The following is a 20,206-nucleotide window of genomic DNA, read 5'->3' as shown; positions in this document are numbered from 1 at the left end:
GTGGAGTTAAACATCGAGGTAAGTGATTGCTGTTAGGAGCAACATCATCCCAACATTCACATGCTAAGTAAAAGGATACCTTACCAGACCACACGATTAATAATTTTCCCTAGACATGTTTTTTCCCTTTTCCTTGGAAGGGATAACCGCCCTTATGAAATGTGATAGAAACCAGGAACTCATATTCTGTAGTCTATCGTGTTATAATTATTCAAGACTGACCCTCAACAGAACAATGCTTGGCACTGTGGCTCACAACAAAATATTATTGAATCATTCTACTCAAGGGGAACATGTGAAGAATTGGCCACTTTGGCAATGTGCATTGGAGGGATGGTTAAATAGCCCAGGTGGAAACTTAACATTAGCAATGACTGCAGGCACATGGCACTGGCATATCTCACCTAATGCACACCAGGAAGGAGGTTCTGGAGGGAGTAAGTTCTATGATTGCCAAAGACTGGAGCAGTGCTATAGGAATATTATCATGAGGCCTCCCTCCAGGACGTGTACCATTCTGACAAGTACATGTTTCCCCATTCCTTCATCATCACTGGATTGATCACCTGGAATTCCCTAAGTGAGAAATCAGTCTTTCCAAATTGTAATGCTCATTGTATTGAGTCATGGGTTCAAACACATGAGCACAAGTCCAACCATCTTCAGCGGCTCCGTCAATGACCTGCCCTCCATCATAAACTCCTCAGAGACTGAAGCAGTCCATGACCAAGTGCAAGAAGACCTGGATAACCTGCAGGCTTAGGTTGTTAAGTAGCAAATAACATCCACACCACACAAGGGCCAGAAAATGGCCATCTCCATTGAGAGAGAATCAAACTATCTTCCCATGGCATTACCATTGCTGATTCCCCCACTATCAACATTCTGGGGGTCACCTTTGATCAGAAACTGAACTGGAACAGCCATTCAAATGCTGTGGCTACAACAGCAGGTCAGAGCCAGAATTACTGCACAGAGTAACTCACCTCCTGATTTCCTAAAGCCTGCTCACCATCTACGAGGCACAAGTCAGGAGTGTGGTGAAATACTCTCCACTTTCCCAGATGAGTAACATTCAAGACATTGGATACCATGCAGGACAAAGCATTTATTGGCATCCTCATCTGCCACCTTAAACATTCACTCCCTCCACCACTGAGGCACGGTGGCAGCAGTGTGTACCATCTACAGGATTCACTACAGCAACTCACCGAGGCTCCTTTGACAGCACCTTTCAAACCCACGACATCTAACATTTAGAAGTTCAAGGGCAGCAGACGCATGGGAACACCACCACCCCCAGGTTCTCCTGCAAGCTACTCACCATCCTGACTTGGAACTATATCGCTGTTCCTTCACTGTCGCTGGGTCAAAATCCTTAACAGCAATATGGATGTAACTACAACACATGCACTGTTCAGAAGGCAGCTCACCACCACCTTCTCAAGGGTAATTAGGGATGGGCAATAAATGTTGGTCTTACCAGCGATGCCCACATCGTGTGACCAGAAAAAATTAATAATATAAACTGACACTTCAGTGCAACACTGAAGGAGTGCTGCCCTATTTCAGCTCCCTTCTTTCAGGTGAGATATTAAACTAAATTCCCAGCTTACTTCTTATGTTGAGATAAAAGCACATGGCATTTTTTTCTGAAAAGGTACATGAAATCCTCCTGATGTCCCGGCTTACCCCTAATCCAACAGCAACAAGAACAGGAGGCAGAATTCTCCGACCCCCCGCCGGGTGGAAGAATCGCCACGCGAATCGCGCCATGCCGCCCCAACGCGATTCTCCCACCCCTGTGTAAACGGCCGCACGCGAATGGCGCCGGGCCGCGCGGAGAATCGGCGCAAACGGCCATAGCGGCGATTCTCCGGTGGGCCAGCGATTCTCCGGGCCGAAGTCCCACCGGCGCGACCGGATGTCAAGCCGGTGCCGTTCCAACATGCTATAAAACAGGAGGAGGTGTATGACGGTGTGGTGAGGCCCCCCCGGGGGGGGGGGGGGGGGGACGCGATGGCATTGGGGGTGGGGTCCCGGGGGGGGGGAGCGGGACGGCCGTGTCTGCAGGCGGTGTGGGGGAGGCCCCGAGGAGGGGGGCCAGACATCCACTGCCGGGGGTGGGGTCGGGGTGGGGGTGGGGTGAGGTGGGAGTGGCGGGAGGTGGGGGTGGGGGTGGCCCCACACATCCGCTGCCGGGGGTGGGGGTGGGGGGAAGTGCGGGTGGGGGGAAGTGCGGGTGGGGGGGCCCCACACATCCGCTGCCGGTGGTGGGGGTGGGGAGAGGTGGGGTGGGGGTGCCCCACACATCTGCTGCCGGGTGTGGAGGTGGGGGAGGTGGGGGCAGTGGTGGCGCGGAACGCTGTGGGGGGCCACGGCCCGACATGATGGCAGACACGCGGTCGTCCACTCAGCCCGTTCGCTGTCATGGCCCACGGGGCCCGGCCGTCCTGACGTGTGCCAGACCCCCCCACCAGACTGTCGGCACCCATCAGCGGGTGGCTCCAGGGTGGCACACGGCAGCACCCCCGCGAGGGCAGTGCCAGCAGACGATGGCCCTGGCAGGGGGGACGGCCAACAGGTGCTAGGGCACCGAGGGGGCGGGGTGGTGCGCGGGCTGGCAACTGGGCCTGCCATGCTGCCCATGGCACCTGGTCGTGGAGGGGGGTATACCAATGATGACACCCTGTCTACTCCCACCCTTTACAGATCGTACAATGTTCAGCCATCTTCCAGCGTTGTTGGCCGCTGTGGCGGGGGCTGCTGCCCTGCATGAGGCCCAGTGGGAGCTGGAGCACAGGCGTGAGAGGGAGGTGGTGGAATCAGCAGTGCAGCCCGTTTCAGCGACCACGGTGGGCGGCAGTAGTGATGGGTATGGGCACAGGCAGCATGTTCGGCACCTCCCCAACGGATGACCACCCTGACCCTCACCCCCACCCCCACCACAACACCCTCACCTCTCCCAACCCCAACCCCCCCATCACCACAACACCCACACACCTGTGGCACAACGGGATGGAGGCACTTTCGATGGTGTACGCGGGTCTGCAACATGGCATGCAGGATGATGACAGCCTGCTCTGCGATGGGCTCCGAGCCATACATCATTCGACAATGTCTGACTCATGGCCACATCATGACCCTCCACCTGGGTGGATTCTGCACACAGCCCTGTCGCTGCATCTCATGGCCCTGTCGTATGGCCAGGGGCGGGCTGGAGCCCAACCTCTATCGCAGTACCCTTCACACACACTGGCACACAATCCCCGCCCCACCCCCGCACACATAGAGCAGAGTACAGAGGCAGTTCGCATAGGTGTGGAATGTGTCTAATAACAGACGTCCTGTACATGTGCCCGAGCCCACCTAACTAATCTGTGCCCTGCACCCATGTCAACTCACTCAACCGTGTCTATCTTTCTGGCCTTACGGGCCCTATGACTACGTCTAGGCGTTCCCCCAGACGGTACAGCAGAACTGGAGGTGGACTCCATTGATTCCTGCCCTGTGACTGGAGTCCTCGTCGGCGGCCGCTTCCTGGGGCAGCCCAGCCTGGATGGGCCAGGCCGCACCGCGGGCAATTGGGATGGCGTGGTGCCACCCTGTTCTGCCCGCTGGCCACCATGTGCTCCAGGGGCGGTAGGGGGGGGCACGTGGTTCCGGAACCCCCCCTGCATGGGTACCCGGGACGGGACCCAGCACCAGCACCTCCTCTCCCCCCCTCCCAACCCCCTCCCCCCCCGGGGTGCCCGGTGGCCACCGGGGCTCTCCATGGGATGGGGGTGTGCGCGGATCCAGCACCTGGGGCACTGGCATCACCTGGCGCTGCCAGTCCTGGAGGCCTGCGCTGGTATCGACCAGGGTTTGGACGTTCACAGCCATGGAGCTCAGGGAGTGCGCCATCCGTGTCTGGCACTGTACAACACCGTCCATCACCCGGGCAAAGGTGCTGTGCTGTCAGCGATGGCCTGCAGAGACTGGGCCATGGCCTGCTGGGACTGGGCCGTGGCCTGCTGGGACTGGGCCGTGGCCTGCTGGGACTGGGCCGTGGCCTGCTGGGACTGGGCCAGGTTGTTGAGCGCCTCTGCGATGTTCAACTGGCTCTGGCCCATGGCTTCCTGTCCGACGGCAGCCACGTCCCTGGCAGCGGAGGCCGCGTGCCCAGATAGCCCCAGGCCTTGCAGGCTCAGACCCATGCCCGACACCGTCGCCACCATTGTCTCCACCGCAGACGCCACCGTGCAGTGTTGGCCTTTGTGGCACTCATGACCAGCACCATTTCCTGCTCCTGGACATGGATGCACTCCTGCACTTGCGTCTGTAGGTGCTGGAAACCGGCCGTCACTTTCTCACGCCCTTGGGTCCCCGACTATATTGGGTCTATGTGTGGGCGGGGGAACTCCAGGGACCCGGAACCCATCCGGGCGACAGGAGTTTGCCGTGGCTGGGCTGCCCTCCCACGGTCCGATCCCTCGGCTGCACCTACCTCCACCACACGGAGCAGCTGTGTGGTGCGCACCAGTTAGTGTCCCAGAAGCCTCACCACTAACATGGCCAACCGAGGTGAGTGTCTCTGCAATGGCGGCGGGGGGGGTGGAGGAGATAGCTGTGATGCAACCTCAGTGTCTTCATCGGACCTGTGGTCGGGGGTCCCCTGGGGTGCCGTGTCCTGCCTGTCCGTCCCCTCCGTGTTGGTGTCGTGTTGTGTCTTTTCATGACTGTCTGTCCCCTGTGTGCTGGTGTCCTGTGTGGTCGTGTCGTGTCCATCTGTCCCCTGTGTGCTGGTGTCCTATGTGGTCGTGTCGTGTCCATCTGTCCCCTGTGTGCTGGTGTCCTGTGTGGCCGTGTCGTGTCCGTCTGTCCCCTGTGCGCTGGTGTCCTGTGTGGTCGTGTCGTGTCCGTCTGTCCCCTGTGCGCTGGTGTCCTGTGTGGTCGTGTCGTGTCCGTCTGTCCCTTGTGTGCTGGTATCCTGTGTGGTTGTGTTGTGTCCGCCAGTCCTATGTGTGCTGGTGTCCTGTGTGGTCGTGTTGTGTCCGTCTGACCCCTGTGCGCTGGTGTCCTGTGTGGCCGTGTCGTGTCCGTCTGTCCCCTGTGCGCTGGTGTCCTGTGTGGTCGTGTCGTGTCCGCCTGTCCCCTGTGCGCTGGTGCCCTGTGTGGTCATGCCGTGTCCGTCTGTCCCCTGTGCGCTGGTGTCCTGTGTGGTCGTGTCGTGTCCGTCTGTCCCCTGTGCGCTGGTGTCCTGTGTGGTCATGTCGTGTCCGTCTGTCCCCTGTGTGCTGGTGTCCTGTGTGGTCGTGTCGTGTCCGTATGTCCCCTGTGCGCTGGTGTCCTGTGTGGTAGTGTCGTGTCCGTCTGTCCCCTGTGCGCTGGTGTCCTGTGTTGTCATGTCGTGTCCGTCTGTCCCCTGTGTGCTGGTGTCCTGTGTGGTCGTGTCGTGTCCGCCTGTCCCCTGTGCGCTGGTGTCCTGTGTGGTAGAGTCGTGTCTGTCTGTCCCCTGTGTGCTGGTGTCCTGTGTGGTCGTGTCGTGTCCGTCTGTCCCCTGTGCGCTGGTGTCCTGTGTGGTCGTGTCGTGTCCGTCTGTCCCCTGTGCACTGGTGTCCTGTGTGGTCGTGTCGTGTCCGTCTGTCCCCTGTGCGCTGGTGTCCTGTGTGGTCATGTCGTGTCCGTCTGTCCCCTGTGAGCTGGTGTCCTGTGTGGTCGTGTCGTGTCCGTCTGTCCCCTGTGCGCTGGTGTCCTGTGTGGTCGTGTCGTGTCCGTATGTCCCCTGTGCGCTGGTGTCCTGTGTGGTAGTGTCGTGTCCGTCTGTCCCCTGTGCGCTGGTGTCCTGTGTGGTCATGTCGTGTCCGTCTGTCAACTGTGCGCTGGTGTCCTGTGTGGTCGTGTCGTGTCCGTCTGTCCCCTGTGCGCTGGTGTCCTGTGTGGTCATGTCATGTCCGCCTGTCCCCTGTGCGCTGGTGTCCTGTGTGGTCATGTCGAGTCCATCTGTCCCCTGTGTGCTGGTGTCCTGTGTGGTCATGTCATGTCTGCCTGTCCCCTGTGTGCTGGTGTCCTGTGTGGTTGTGTCGTGCCCGTCTGTCCCCTGTGTGCTGGTGTCCTGTGTGGTCATGTCATGTCTGCCTGTCCCCTGTGTGCTGGTGTCCTGTGTGGTTGTGTCGTGTCCGTCTGTCCCCTGTGTGCTGGTGTCCTGTGTGGTTGTGTCGTGTCCGTCTGTCCCCTGTGTGCTGGTGTCCAGTGTGGTCGTGTCGTGTCCGTCTGTCCCCTGTGCGCTGGTGTCCTGTGTGGTCGTGTCGTGTCCGTCTGTCCCCTGTGCGCTGGTGTCCTGTGTGGTAGTGTCGTGTCCGTCTGTCCCCTGTGCGCTGGTGTCCTGTGTTGTCATGTCGTGTCCGTCTGTCCCCTGTGTGCTGGTGTCCTGTGTGGTCGTGTCGTGTCCGTCTGTCCCCTGTGTGCTGGTGTCCTGTGTGGTCATGTCATGTCTGCCTGTCCCCTGTGTGCTGGTGTCCTGTGTGGTTGTGTCGTGTCCGTCTGTCCCCTGTGTGCTGGTGTCCTGTGTGGTCATGTCATGTCTGCCTGTCCCCTGTGTGCTGGTGTCCTGTGTGGTTGTGTCGTGTCCGTCTGTCCCCTGTGTGCTGGTGTCCTGTGTGGTTGTGTCGTGTCCGTCTGTCCCCTGTGTGCTGGTGTCCAGTGTGGTCGTGTCGTGTCCGTCTGTCCCCTGTGCGCTGGTGTCCTGTGTGGTCGTGACGTGTCCGTCTGTCCCCTGTGTGCTGGTGGCCTGTGTCGTTGTGTCGTCACTGGATTGGGCCGGGGGACTGTTGTTGGAGCTGCCCTCCCCGTCGCTGCTAGAGTCCCTATGGGCTGGCCGCCCAGGCGCTGGCCGGGGGCGGTGTAAGCCTGATGCGCCCGATTGGTCTGCGTCGGCTGGCCGTCCAGGGCTGAGGGGACAGGGCTGAGGGGAAAGGGCTGAGGGGGAGGGCTGAGGGGAAAGGGCTGAGGGGGGAGGGCTCATGGGAAAGGGCTGAGGGGGGGAGAGCTGAGGAGAAGGGGACCAGGCAGGGGGGGGATCTCACTTGGTGGTGCGCCCCGACCTTGGTATGGGCAATCTCCCGGTCCTCGGGTGCACCGGCTATGTCCAGTACCCTCTGCCCATGCACAGTGAGGTGACGCAGGTCAGGTTCACCCCCTCCGGTTCGGGCTCGCTCCCGTTGGTTATGGGCGCTCTTTTCCTGGGGGGTGGGGGAGGAATAACAGCATTATTAGGCGGTCCACTGCATGCAGTTGGGTCTATGTTGGCATGGGTGCACAGGGCACAGGGCCAACGCGGCTTGTATGGGTGGCTGCAGCCATGTGCCTCACAGCTGTGGTTGTACCATCCCCCTGTGGAGGGGGTGGGTGTCACACATGTGGGGGGTAGGGGGGTTGGTGTCATGCGCACACTGCTGCGTACTCACCCTGGCTGCCCTCAGTAGGGTGTGGAGCTTTTTGTGGCACTGCTCGCCAGTCCTGTGTGTCACCGCGGTGGCACTCACGGCCACGCCCACCTCCCTCCACAGGCGCCGGGCCACAGGGGACAGACGGACACGACACTACCACACAGGACGGGTCCGGGGTACAGACTCCTCTCCTTGAGGGCATCCAGCAGCGTCTCCAGGTCGCGGTGTGTGAACCTGGGCGCTGCTCGACAGGGTGCCATGGTGCCCCGTCTGTAGCCTGTGCGCTCACGTAACCTGTTGTGCGCCGCGGCGTTTACGTGGCGCCGGGTCTCTGCCACGCTTCCCGCCACGCCCCTGCTAGCCCCCTTGTAGGCCGGAGAATGCTGTCTCGGAACACCGGAGCGGAGAATCGCGGCAAGAATATCTGGTCAGTTATTGGACCTTAATGAGTGCCGGCTGTCTGCTTCATTTCCCGACATTCCCTTGACGATGCTGACTGAAAAGAATGTAGTTGTCTGTGAGCTTGTGAAAGGTGCTATAGAAACGCAAGCTTGTGTTTTTCCCATCTGAAACTATCATAGGACCTCCATCATCATCAAGACTGCAGAGTTTCATGGAGAAGATTCACTGTCACCACCTCAAGGCATCAAGGTATAGTGCAATAATTGCCAACCTTACCACTGCTGCCTTATTTCACAAATAAAAATTGTAGTATTTCCCCCTTGCCACATACCAATCAGCATCACCACTACCCCCCCCCCCCCGCCCCACCCAAGTCATACACACGTTTGCTAACTGAAGGAAAATTTGCTTGTTTAATTCATGAGGAAATTTGCAAATCAAATGATGATTTTTAAATTGTGAAGTCATTTTTATTCAAGGTAGTTAAATACATGCGTAAGCAATCTTACCGGAGTCCCGTGCACGTGCTCAGTACTACACTGGAGTGCTCGAAACCTTTCACAGTGCCATGGTAAAAACAGTGCGCCTGAAACAAAAGCAAACGGGTTAATAATGACAAGCAGTCCCTGGGCATCATGTGGAATAGTGAATATATTCGTCCAGCTAACAGCAACCCTGGAGTATATGGGATATAATGATGAATGTTTTGCCTCCAGTGTTTCGGGCCCAGTGGATTGTGGTCATCATGCAGACAATCCACTTGAGTTTCTGTGCGTTCATCCTGAGCGCGGAAACCTGTGTGAGACGCTGACCTCCTCCCAGTCCTGTTATGCAACATTATGCCTCTTGGTGCCCCCTGGCTATTCATGTGACGGGAATACCTTGCTGGGAAAATGTAACTAAGGTCTGCGCCTCATGACTGAAAACCTTGCAACAGGAATTTGTTGCACATGACGAGCATTGATATGTGCGTGAGGTGGGTTTTAACTTATCCGCACCCACTAACATAAGAGCCAAAGCTGCAAACCAGTAGGACATCTCTGAACTCAGCACAGGTGCTGATGACCTGTCTTCCAGCTCAAAAACAGTCTTCAATCTGAACTGTAATGTTTAGAGTAAAAGGTTACCATCAGAGGCACGTGATCCTGATGTAATGATGGTGTAATATTACATGACTGAGCAACAGAGATCTGGGGCGAAATTCTCCCGAAACGGCGCGATGTCCGCCGACTGGTGCCCAAAACAGCGCCAGTCAGACGGGCATCGCGCCGCCCCAAAGGTGCGGAATGCTCCGCATCTTTGGGGGCCGAGCCCCAACATTGAGGGGCTAGGCCGACGCCGGAGGAGTTTCCGCCCCGCCAGCTGGCGGAAACGGCCTTTGTTGCCCCGCCAGCTGGCGCGGAAATGACATCTCGGGGTGGCGCATGCGCGGGAGCGTCAGCGGGCGCTGACAGTTTCCCGCGCATGCGCAGTGGAGGGAGTCTCTTCCGCCTCCGCCATGGCGGAAACCGTTGCGGAGGCGGAAGGGAAAGAGTGCCCCCACGGCACAGGCCCGCCCGCGGATTGGTGGGCCCTGATCGCGGGCCAGGCCACCGTGGGGGCACCCCCCGGGGCCAGATCACCCCACGCCCCCCCCCCCCAGGACCCCGGAGCCCGCCCACGCCGCCTTGTCCCGCCGTTCAAAAGGTGGTTTAATCCACGCCGGCGGGACAGGCAATTTATCGGCGGGACTTCGGCCCATCCGGGCCGGAGAATCCAGCGGGGGGGCCCGCCAACCGGCGAGGCCCGATTCCCACCCCCGCCGAATATCCGGTGCCGGAGACTTCGGCAACCGGCAGGGGTGGGATTCACGGCGGCCAACGGCCATTCTCCAACCCACTTGGGGGTCGGAGAATGACGCCCCTGGTAAGTGGGAGGAAGAGGGGGGTGGTGGTTGGATTGTGGGAGGAGGCTTTGAGGAAGGTGAACGCATCCTCTTCATGTGCTAGGCTTAGCCTTATTCAGTTCAAGGTTCACCCAGAGGTGGCATTACCACAAGGGAGCACTACACAACCCATATAAAAAGGACAAGGCACACAGGCCTTCACGCCCACAGGTTCACAGGGCACATATGACTGTGGCCAGGATGAGCAGGTTTTTTGAAGGGGTGGAGGATAGGTGTGGGCGGTATACGGGTGGGCCCATGGATCATGTCCACATGTTTTGGGCTTGTCTGAAGCTTGGGGGATTCTGACAGGGGTTTACCGACGTTATGCTAGAGGTCTTGAGAGTGAAGGTGGTCCCGAGTCCCGAAGTGGCGATCTTTGGAGTGTCAGAAGACCTGGCAGTCCAGGGGGCGGGGGAGGCCAATATTTTGGCCTTTGCCTCCCTGGTAGCCCAGAAACGGATCTTATTGGAATGGCGGGAATCGGTGCCGCCGAAACCGGGGGTTTGGGTGAGTGACCTGGCACAGTTCCTCAGACTGGAGAAGACAAAGTTCGCCTTGAGAGGGACTGTGGAGGGGTTTGTTGTGTTATGTTATTGCTTGTAACATAAGCTGCCACTTGATGTAGGCTCTGCTGAAAGATGCTCCAGACTCGGAGATAAGTTTAACGTATTTATTGAACGATTAACAATGCTCTTAAATGAGTTCGACACTCTTCTAATCTGCCTCTAGTAACTCAGTCTACTCTGCTAACTATACAAGCTTGCTCTCGACCATGTGCTGGGGTGTGATGTTGCTGATAATCAACCCTGTCCTGCTGTCTTGGTTTCTGCTGGTGGAAGAGGCAGAGCCTGTATGCCTTATACTTTTTATATGGGTTGTGTAGTGCCCCCTTGTGGTAATGCCACCTCTGGGTGTCCTGATTGCCCATTGGTTGTGTCCTGATCTAATGACCCATTGGTTACGTGTCTGAATGTCATGACACCTCTGGTGCTCCCTCTAGTGCTTACTTAGTTGTTGTGTATTTACATTAACCCCTGTGTATATACAGTGATGCATATCACTACAGGGGTTGCCTGGAAATGGCAGCCGTTCATCGACTTCTTCGAAAATAGTTAAGATGTCAGCAGTGGGGGAGGGGTGCACGGGCGGGGGGGTGTTACAAGGAGTTTGCGGAGTTGGAGAGCAGGTGGCGGGATGGATTGGATTAGGTTGGATTTGTTTATTGTCACGTGTACCGAGGTACAGTGAAAAGTATTTTTCTGCGAGCAGCTCAACAGATCATTAAGTACATGAGAAGAAAAGGGAATAAAAGAAAATACATAATAGGGCAACACAAGGTATAAAATGTAACTACATAACACCGGCATCGGATGAAGCATACAGGGTATAGTGTTAATGAGGTCAGTCCATAAGAGGGTCATTTAGGAGTCTGGTAACAGAGGGGAAGAAGCTGTTTTTGAGTCTGTTCGTGTGTGTTCTCAGACTTCTGTATCTCCTGCCTGATGGAAGAAGTTAGAAGAGTGAGTGAGCCGGGTGGGAGGGATCTTTGATTATGCTGCCCGCTTTCCCCAGGCAGCGGGAGGTGTAGATGGAGTCAATGGATGGGAGGCAGGTTCGTGTGATGGACTGGGCGGTGTTCACGACTCTCTGAAGTTTCTTGCGATCCTGGACCGAGCAGTTGCAATACCAGGCTGTGATGCAGCCAGATAGGATGCTTTCTATGGTGCATCTGTAAAAGTTGGTACGGGTTAATGTGTACATGCCAAATTTCCTTCGTTTCCTGAGGAGGTATAGGCGCTGTTGTGCTTTCTTGGTGGTAGCATCGAGGTGGGTGGACCAGGACAGATTTTTGGAAATGTGCACCCCTAGGAATTTGAAACTGCTAACCATCTCCACCTCGGCACCTTTGATGCTGACAGGGGTGTGTACAGTACTTTGCTTCCTGAAGTCAATGACCAGCTCTTTAGTTTTGCTGGCATTGAGGGAGAGATTGTTGCCGCTGCACCACTCCACTAGGTTCTCAATCTCCCTCCTGTATTCTGACTCGTCGTTATTCGAGATCCGGCCCACTATGGTCGTATCGTCAGCAAACTTGCAGATGGAGTTGGAACCAAGTTTTGCCACGCAGTCGTGTGTGTACAGGGAGTAGAGTAGGGGGCTAAGTACGCAGCCTTGTGGGGCCTCGATATTGAGGACTATTGTGGAGGAGGTGTTGTTGTTCATTCTTACTGATTGTGGTCTGTTGGTCAGAAAATCGAGGATCCAGTTGCAGAGTGGGAAGCGAGGTCCTAGGTTTTGGAGCTTTGATATGAGCTTGGCTGGGATTATGGTGTTGAAGGCGGAGCTGTAGTCAATAAAAAGGAGTCTGATCTGGGAGTCCTTGTTGTCGAGATGCTCTAGGGATGAGGGTAGGGCCAGGGAAATGGTGTCTGCTGTGGACCGGTTGCGACGGTAATCGAATTGCAGTGGGGTGTTAGGTATTTATTTGTTATGATTTTTGCATTCCTGTTTGCTTGCTTTTTTTATGGTTGTATTTGATGTGTATATATATGTAAATGCCTCAATAAAATATTTTTTTTTAAAAAACAGATCTGAAGAGAGGGGAAGTTCCAATCTCATGCAGAGGTCTCAATATGTATACAGTAGAATTTACAGTGCAGAAGGAGGTCATTTGGCCCATCGAGTCTGCACCAGCCCTTGGAAAGAGCAACCTACTTAAGCCCAAGCCTCCACTCTATACCCGTAACCCAGTAACCCCACCTAACCTTTTTCTTTGGACACTAAGAACAATTTTATCATGGCCAGTCCACCTAAACTGCACATCTTTGGACTGTGGGATGAAACCGGAGCACCTGGAGGAAACTCATGCAGACACACGGAAAACATGCAGACTCCGCAGACAGTGACCCAAGCCAGGAATCAAATCTGTGAAGCAACTGTGCAAACCACTGTGCTAGCGTGCTGCCCCACGTGTAGCTCTGAACAAAGTGCGATGGTTTTAACAAACTACAGTCTCGAGCAGCTTACTTTGGGAGAATAGACAAACGGCAAAGAATTCCATCTAGACCCTGAACACACGACGAAACAGAAAGATGATCAGTGATGGAGGCACCCCTTAAGACACCCCCCTCCCCCCCATCTCCACATCCCAAACCTTTCCAGACCAAGGCCTGAGCAGGGTGACCTGCCAGGCTTCCATCCCATCCATGAATTCCTCCTGCTAGCCTCAAAATTAAGACTGTGATGGAAAGGGGCTCTTAAGTGGCCATCAACTAGCCCCTTAATCATGGAATAGAAACACTACAGGGCAGAAGGAGGCAATTCGGCCCATCAAGACTGCACCGAAGCTTAGAACCAGCACCCTACCTAGTCCCACGCCCCCAACCTATACCTGTAGCCCCACCTACCTTTTGGACACTATGGGTCAATTTAGCATGGCCAATCCACCTAACCTGGACTGGAGGAGGTCCCATACAAAACTGCCTATATTGTTGCTTTTGGCAGTTTGTGCGTTAATTGGTTGCAAACTTCAGTGTCTATGTTTCATTGACCGTAAAACATTTTGAGGCATCTTCAGGCTATGAAAAATGTTAGAATCATCTGGACTTTACAGTGGGAATATCAGTGAAGCAATCAGTGCTTGCTGTTGTTAAATTGTAAATTGGACTGCAGCTACCTATCTCCCAGGACATGCACAGTTAAACACAAAAATCAGGAATTGTTGTCCGATTTGCCTTCCTCCTCCACAAGCATCACTTCTGGTACCTCACGGAGAGACTCACCATTCAAATATATGCAACAACATGAAGTTGGGGTACTCATAGGCTACATAACTCAAAACATTTTAAATTATTTTTCCAAATTAAGGGGCAATTTAGCATGGCCAATCCACCTACCTTGCACATCTTTGGGTTGTGGGGACGAGACCCACGCAGACACGGGGAGAATGTGAAAACTCCACACGGGCAGTGACCCGGAGCCGGGATCAAACCTGGGTCCTTAGCGTGTGATGCAGCAGTGCTAACCACTGCACTACCGTGACACCCCTATAGCACTAAACATGACAGAAAACCTTAGGCTTGCCCATTCAAGTTGAAGTTAATTTTTAATGGCCTGGCACTGACCAACTGCTCTGGCACTGAAAATATATTTTCATTAACATGGAATCTCATTCCATCAGATTTTTAAAAATAAATTTAGAGTACCCAATTCTTTTCTTTCCAATTAAGGGGCAATTTAGCATGGTCAATTCACCTACCCTGCACATCTTTTTGGGTTGTGGGGGTGAGACCCACAGAGATATGGGGAGAACGTGCAAACTCCACACAGACAATGACCCGGGGCCTGGATTGAACCTGGGTCCTCAGCGCCGTGAGGCAGCAGTGCTAACCACCATACTGCCCATCAGATTTTAACTACTACTGGAGATGCATGACAATGGTAAAATTAATATATTTTTATAACTTCTTTTTGCCTCTTTGTCTCTCTCTCTTAATCCAGACTTTCTCTTTGATTTACTTCTGTACGTTATTTGACTTTGACTTAAATATTCCAGCTTAGACTTTCTGATTTAAACTCTGCATGTCTCAATGTGAGAACTTTTCAAGTTGATTGGCTAAGGAGACACACCATTATTTGCCCTGTTCACAGAGTCCTATAGAGAGGGCCACACTGAAACATATTTATTTCTAATGCCCACAAATCACAATGCAAAAGTCCACACAAAATCTGGGAAATGTAAGTGCATATGCCAATAATATAAGCTCTTTCTTTTATTTAACAAGGTGGATTTTTTAAATTAACCTCTCTCGTGAATGTTTCGGATTTAAAGCAAGATGCCAGACTTTTGTCCAGACACAGGGATATTTGAGTGCAAGCATGCAAGTTATTTACAAGGCACTGCTCAGCTATGTGCTGTCAAAGGCTTAACAACAGGTACAATTCAGATCAGCTCTAGCAGCTCCTCAACAAGATCACCCATTGTAACCCAGCTCCCCTCAGTCACACACAGCATTTCACAGACTCACCTTGTGGTCAGGGTAGCTGGTTCTTTGCTCTCCAGTCTGGCTGTAGTGAGTCTCGGCGTAACCCGATGCCATCAATTGCCTGAAAAGACAGAGGTACTTCCATTTCATTCCTCAATAAACTTGACAGGTTTTATACTATCAGAACTCACTCTCAAATTCCAACCTCTTAACTTGTCTAGGTGTAAATCACGATTTTAATTCAGAACGTTCAGCTTATATAGAAACTACGTCATTGATGGAGGACATGCTGCTCAACAGCTCTGTCAGTGTTTGTAGTCCACATAGTTTTTGTCCACTCAAATGACCTATTCTCACACTGCACCCATATCTCTCAATACCTTTCTCCCTCATTTAAACATCAAGGGTGGGATTCTGTGATCCTGAGGCTAAGTGTTGACGACGTCGGAAACGCCGTCGCGTTTCTCGACAGTGTCAACACGGCCTCAGGATCAGCAACTCTGGCACCTACAGGGGGCCAGCATGGCACTGGAGCGGTTCATGCCACTCCAGCTGCTGATCCCGGCGTCAACTGGGCGCCGCGGGATCTGCGCATGCGCAGTGGCTTCCTTCAACCCGCCGGACCCGACGCAACATGGCGCAGGGCTACAGGGGCCGGCGCGGAAGAAAGGAGGCCCCCAGCCAGAGAGGCCAGCCCGCCGATTGGTGGGCCCTGATCTCGGGGCAGGCCATATTGGAGACCCCCACCCAGGGCCAGACCTTCCCCCCCACCCCCACAGGTCGCCCTCCCCGATCCTTCCATGCCGAGTTCCCGCCAGCTGAGAGCAGCTGTGGACGGCGCAGGTGGGACTCGGCTTTTTTACGATGGCCGCTCAGTACATCCCGGGCTAAGTATCAGCAGGCCGGCCGCGTAGAGCGGCCCCCGACCGGCACCGCGCTAACCACGCCGGCGCCAATGGCACCGATTCTCCGTAGCGTGCCGCCGTTGGGGCGGTGTGCTGCGATTCGCGCCAGTCGGGCGGATTCTCCGGCCCGGCCCCAGGCTGAGAGATTCTGCCTCAAATCTCCCCTTAAGTACATCAATGGTATTTACTTCAGCCAGTCCATACGGCAAGAATTATACATTCTTATTGTCCTGATCATGGCTATTTTATTGTTGTGTCCACTTGTTCTGGGTTCCTCCATTTGTAGAAAGATTTTCTCCAAATTCACCCTCTAAATCCCCTTCCTTATTTCAAAGAGCACCATCAGGACTCTTCTCATGCTTCTCTTTCCAGAAGGAACAGCCCAGCCTGCTCAAATCCATCCTGTTAGTTACATTTTGGTAGCATCCATGTGAATCAGTTCTTCACTGCCTCCAGTGCCTCGATATCCCTTTTTCTCAAATGGAACCACAAATGGAGGCTGGGTCATTGAGTGCATTCAAGGCTAAGATAGGTTGATTTTTGAACCCGTTCTCCTATCAACCCCAGACATCCACTGGCACTCAGTCAAACAAAGTTTTGATTTAAAAATTCTCAACCTTGTTTTCGAATCCAGCCATGGTCTCGCTCGGCCTATTTTTGTAATCTCCTCCGGCCCCACCACCATCCAAGATATCAATGATCCTCCAATGCTGACCTCTCGAGAATCTTCTATTATAATCGCTCCAGCATTGGTGGCCATGCTTTCAGATGTCTCGGCCCCCTTAGCTCACCACACATCTCTGCCTCACTTTCCACCTGAAAGACACTCCTCATTACAATCTCTTTGGCCAAGACCTTTATGGTTTGGTGTCATACTCTGATTTATAATGCAGCTGTTAATAGACAATCATAGAATTTACAGTGCAGAAGGAGGCCATTCGGCCCATCGAGTCTGCACCGGCTCGTTGAAAGAGCACCTTACCCAAGCCCACATCTCCACCCTATCCCCATAACCCAGTAACCCCACCCAACACTAAGGGCAATTTGGAACACTAAGGGCAATTTATCATGGCCAATCCACCTAACCTGCACATCTTTGGACTGTGGGAGGAAACGGGAGCACCCGGAAAAAACCCACGCACACACGGGGGGAACGTGCAGACTCCGCAGACAGTGAACCAAGCCAGGAATCGAACCTGGGACCCTGGAGCTGTGAAGCAATTGTGCTAACCACCATGCTACCGTGCTGCCCACAAGGTTAAGCACCTTGGGATATTCCATTATAGGTAGATATATCGCACCTTGAACAATAGGGGAGTCAAGGGGAGCAGCGTTGAAAAGTGGAGCTGAGGCCAAGATTAGCTCAGCCATGATCTTATTTCTTAAAATTCTTTCATGGGCTGGGGTGTGCCTAGCAAGGACAGAATTTGTTGCCCATCCCGAATTGCGCTTGAACCTAATAGCTTCCTTGGTCATTTCAGGGGGCGGTTCTGAGTCAACTACATTACCGTGGGTGTGAGTCACGTGTAGACCAGACCAGGTAAGGATTGCAGATTTCTGAGTGACCAAATGGGTTGTTGCAACATTACCACCATGCCACCATCTCCCCTTTGAATGGCAGAGCAGATTCGAGGGGCTTACTCCTGCTTCCATTTCTTATGTTCTTAAGCGATAAACCAGGATTCACGCATGTTACAAAGGCTGCAGTGGCAACTTTCTTTAGATGGTCCGAATTCATGTTTGTGCCCCCGGAGGAATCAGTATTTGAGAAGGAGCTGGGCGGCACGGTGGTGCAGTGGTTAGCACTACTGCCTCAGGGTGCTGAGGACCCAGGTTCGATCCTGGCCCCGGGTCACTGTCCATGTGGAATTTGCACATTCTCCCCGTGTCTGCGTGGATGCCACCCCCACAACCCAAAGATATGCAGAGTAGGTGGATTGGCCATGGTAAATTGCCCCTTAATTGGAACAAAAAATAATTGGGTACTTTAAATTTATTTTAAAAAGTATTTGAAAAGGAGCAAGGGATGCCTGTGCTGGTGAAGAGAATGAAGTTCTTCCACTAACTTTTATCACTGAGTTAACCTTCTTCCTAGGATCACAGGATCATGGTGACTATTACAGACACTACCCCCACTCCCCAAAATCTATCTGGTCAAGTCTGAAACAACAGACCTTTGTTCATCATCCCTGTGCCATCGTGTCAATAGCCACAGTGTCCACACTCACACACAAAAAATAAAAATCAGTTTGTGTTGTTACAATACAGACAGGGACAGTAAGTCATTCATAAAAATCAAGCTGACTGCTAATGCAATGACCAAACTTTAGCAGTATGGCTCTGCAGCTGTTTAGGTAGTATTACATTGCAGAACTGATATAGGGTCATACTCAAGAGAGGATTAAGGGTTGACATGACTGTTCTTTGTAGAGCTTAAAACAGCCTTGATAAGGTAGACTATGGGCATTAACATCTGGTATTCGCTGGCAGATGCCCGTGCCACTAATAGGCACCTAGGAGGTGTGCTGCTACATTCAGGGAGCTATATAAATGCAAGTCTGGTTACTGTTCAATGGTGCATTATTGCCAGAAGAAGCAGAAGATCAGGGCAGGGCATGGAGTTGGTGCATTTTGAGAGGAGGGACATAGGCCAATTGCTCATGCTTATGCTGGAAGCCCAGGCTAAATGTTAAAGCATTTGTATGCCCCCACTGTTATGGGCCAGGGTTTAGAGAACCCCAAAGTGTATCATGGAGTTCACCTGACCCACAACTTTTAACAGATTGTGGTATGGGGAGCACACGGCCCACTCTACAGGTGTGGTACTTCAGAAATGGAAAAGTTCTTTTTTAAAGCAAAACAATGTTTATTCTATGAACTCATGTTAACCTTTTTAAAACAAACAGTGAATACCTTAACCATTAATTCAAAGGTAACCCCCAAAGAATACAACACTAAGTAATCCTTTAAGCTGTCCTTTTAACATCCAAAAGACTTAACAACCTTTAAACAGAAGCACATCAGGGTTTACATTCAATACTGAAAACATTTAAATTTCTGAATTCACCAAATGGTTAAGAGATAGTCCTTCATGGCAGAGAGATCAACAGTACAGCTGCTTTGGCTGACTTCAGCTGCAACACACTGAAAAACGAAAACAAAAAGACAGAGACACACCCAAACTTTTCTCAAAGTGAAACTAAAAAGCAGAACCAGACCTCAGCTCTACCCACACACTGACATCACTGCAGTAACATGAGCAGCTAACCATTTCTTAAAGCGATATTCTCATGACACCTCCCCCCAAGAAAAAATAAATAAACCATCAACTTCAAGATGGTTTCATTTTTCACCTTTTCACCATCCTTTAAGAAATGCACACAGTAAATATACTTTATCGTTGCAAAAAACACGCAAACCGGTATAATAATAGTCCATTTTTTTTTGTTCTTCTTCCTCCAACTGAAATCTTTCTCGATTGACAGTCTCTTTGAACAAGAAGGTCTCTGCACGATCCGTCCATTTTTCTACTCCTCGGCATTTCTCTTTAAAGTCAGATACTTCAGTTCAATCAGTTCACAGGCTCCCTTGCAATTCTCCAACACAGGAGCATTGGTTATCACAGCTTTCAGGCTTTCAAATGCCTGTTGAAAGTCCGCTGTCTATTGAAATTTATCCCAATCCTCTGGATAATCTTGACAATAAGCCCTCAACATTGTCTTTAATGTTTGATGCCACCTTTCTAACGCTCCCTGCGATTCTGAATGGTACGCAGTTGATTTAAATTGTTTTATTCCTAAGCTATTCATAACTTCTTTGAATAACCTAGAGGTAAAATTTGATCCTTGATCCGATTGTATTTCTGTGGGTAGTCCATATCTCGTAAAGAATTTAAGTAACTCCTCCACAATCTTTTTAGCTGTAATATTACGTACTGGAATGGCCTCTGGAAACCTAGTACACACATCCATTATCGTCAAAAGACATTGATTCCCACTTTTTGTTTTAGGAAGCGGTCATACGCAATCAATTAGGACCGTTGTAAAAGATTCCTCAAATGCTGGACTGGGTATTAAGGGCACTGGTTTTATCACTGCTTGAGATTTCCCTATCACTTGACATGTGTGACATGATTTGACAAAATTTAACTACATCTTTATGTAGTCCAGGCCAATAAAAATGTTTCTGGATTTTGCTTGAGTTTTCCTTATTCCCAAATGACCTCCCACTGGTACCTCACGTGCAACCCGCAACACCTCCTTTCTATACCCTACCAGCAATACTACTTGATGAACTTCTGCCCACTTTTCATCCGCCTACATATGTAAAGGTCTCCATTTTCTCATCAAGACATCATTTTTACGGTAATAGCACTCTGGTATACACTCAGATTCCTCTTCTGTGTACGCTTTCTGACACATCCGTTTTATTTCTACCTCTTTTTGTTGTAACTCTGCCAATTTTCCTGAACTAAAAATATCCGCCTCATCCTCCACCTGTTCTTGTTCTTTTTCAACCATCTGATCAAAAATCGTTTCTGATAATTGCACTTCAACT

At 52.3% G+C, this 20,206-nt stretch overlaps 1 protein-coding gene across 3 annotated transcripts in view; it reads right to left on the bottom strand.

The window, feature by feature from the left end:
- adam19b (ADAM metallopeptidase domain 19b) overlaps positions 1 to 20,206 on the bottom strand; it is a 271,511-nt gene that overhangs the window by 129,163 nt on the left and 122,142 nt on the right. For all 3 annotated transcript variants that reach the window (XM_072511913.1, XM_072511914.1, XM_072511915.1), the window contains 2 exons: positions 14,787 to 14,865; positions 8,342 to 8,418 (listed from right to left, as the gene is read on the bottom strand). In XM_072511913.1, coding sequence (XP_072368014.1) covers positions 8,342 to 8,418; positions 14,787 to 14,865 — 156 coding nt within the window. The remainder of the gene's footprint in view (positions 1 to 8,341; positions 8,419 to 14,786; positions 14,866 to 20,206) is intronic.

Source organism: Scyliorhinus torazame, chromosome 7 (assembly GCF_047496885.1).
Source record: "Scyliorhinus torazame isolate Kashiwa2021f chromosome 7, sScyTor2.1, whole genome shotgun sequence".
Taxonomy (NCBI): Eukaryota; Metazoa; Chordata; class Chondrichthyes; order Carcharhiniformes; family Scyliorhinidae; genus Scyliorhinus; species Scyliorhinus torazame.
Note: the sequence above shows the minus strand (reverse complement) of the source record. Positions and strands in the feature narration are given on the sequence as shown.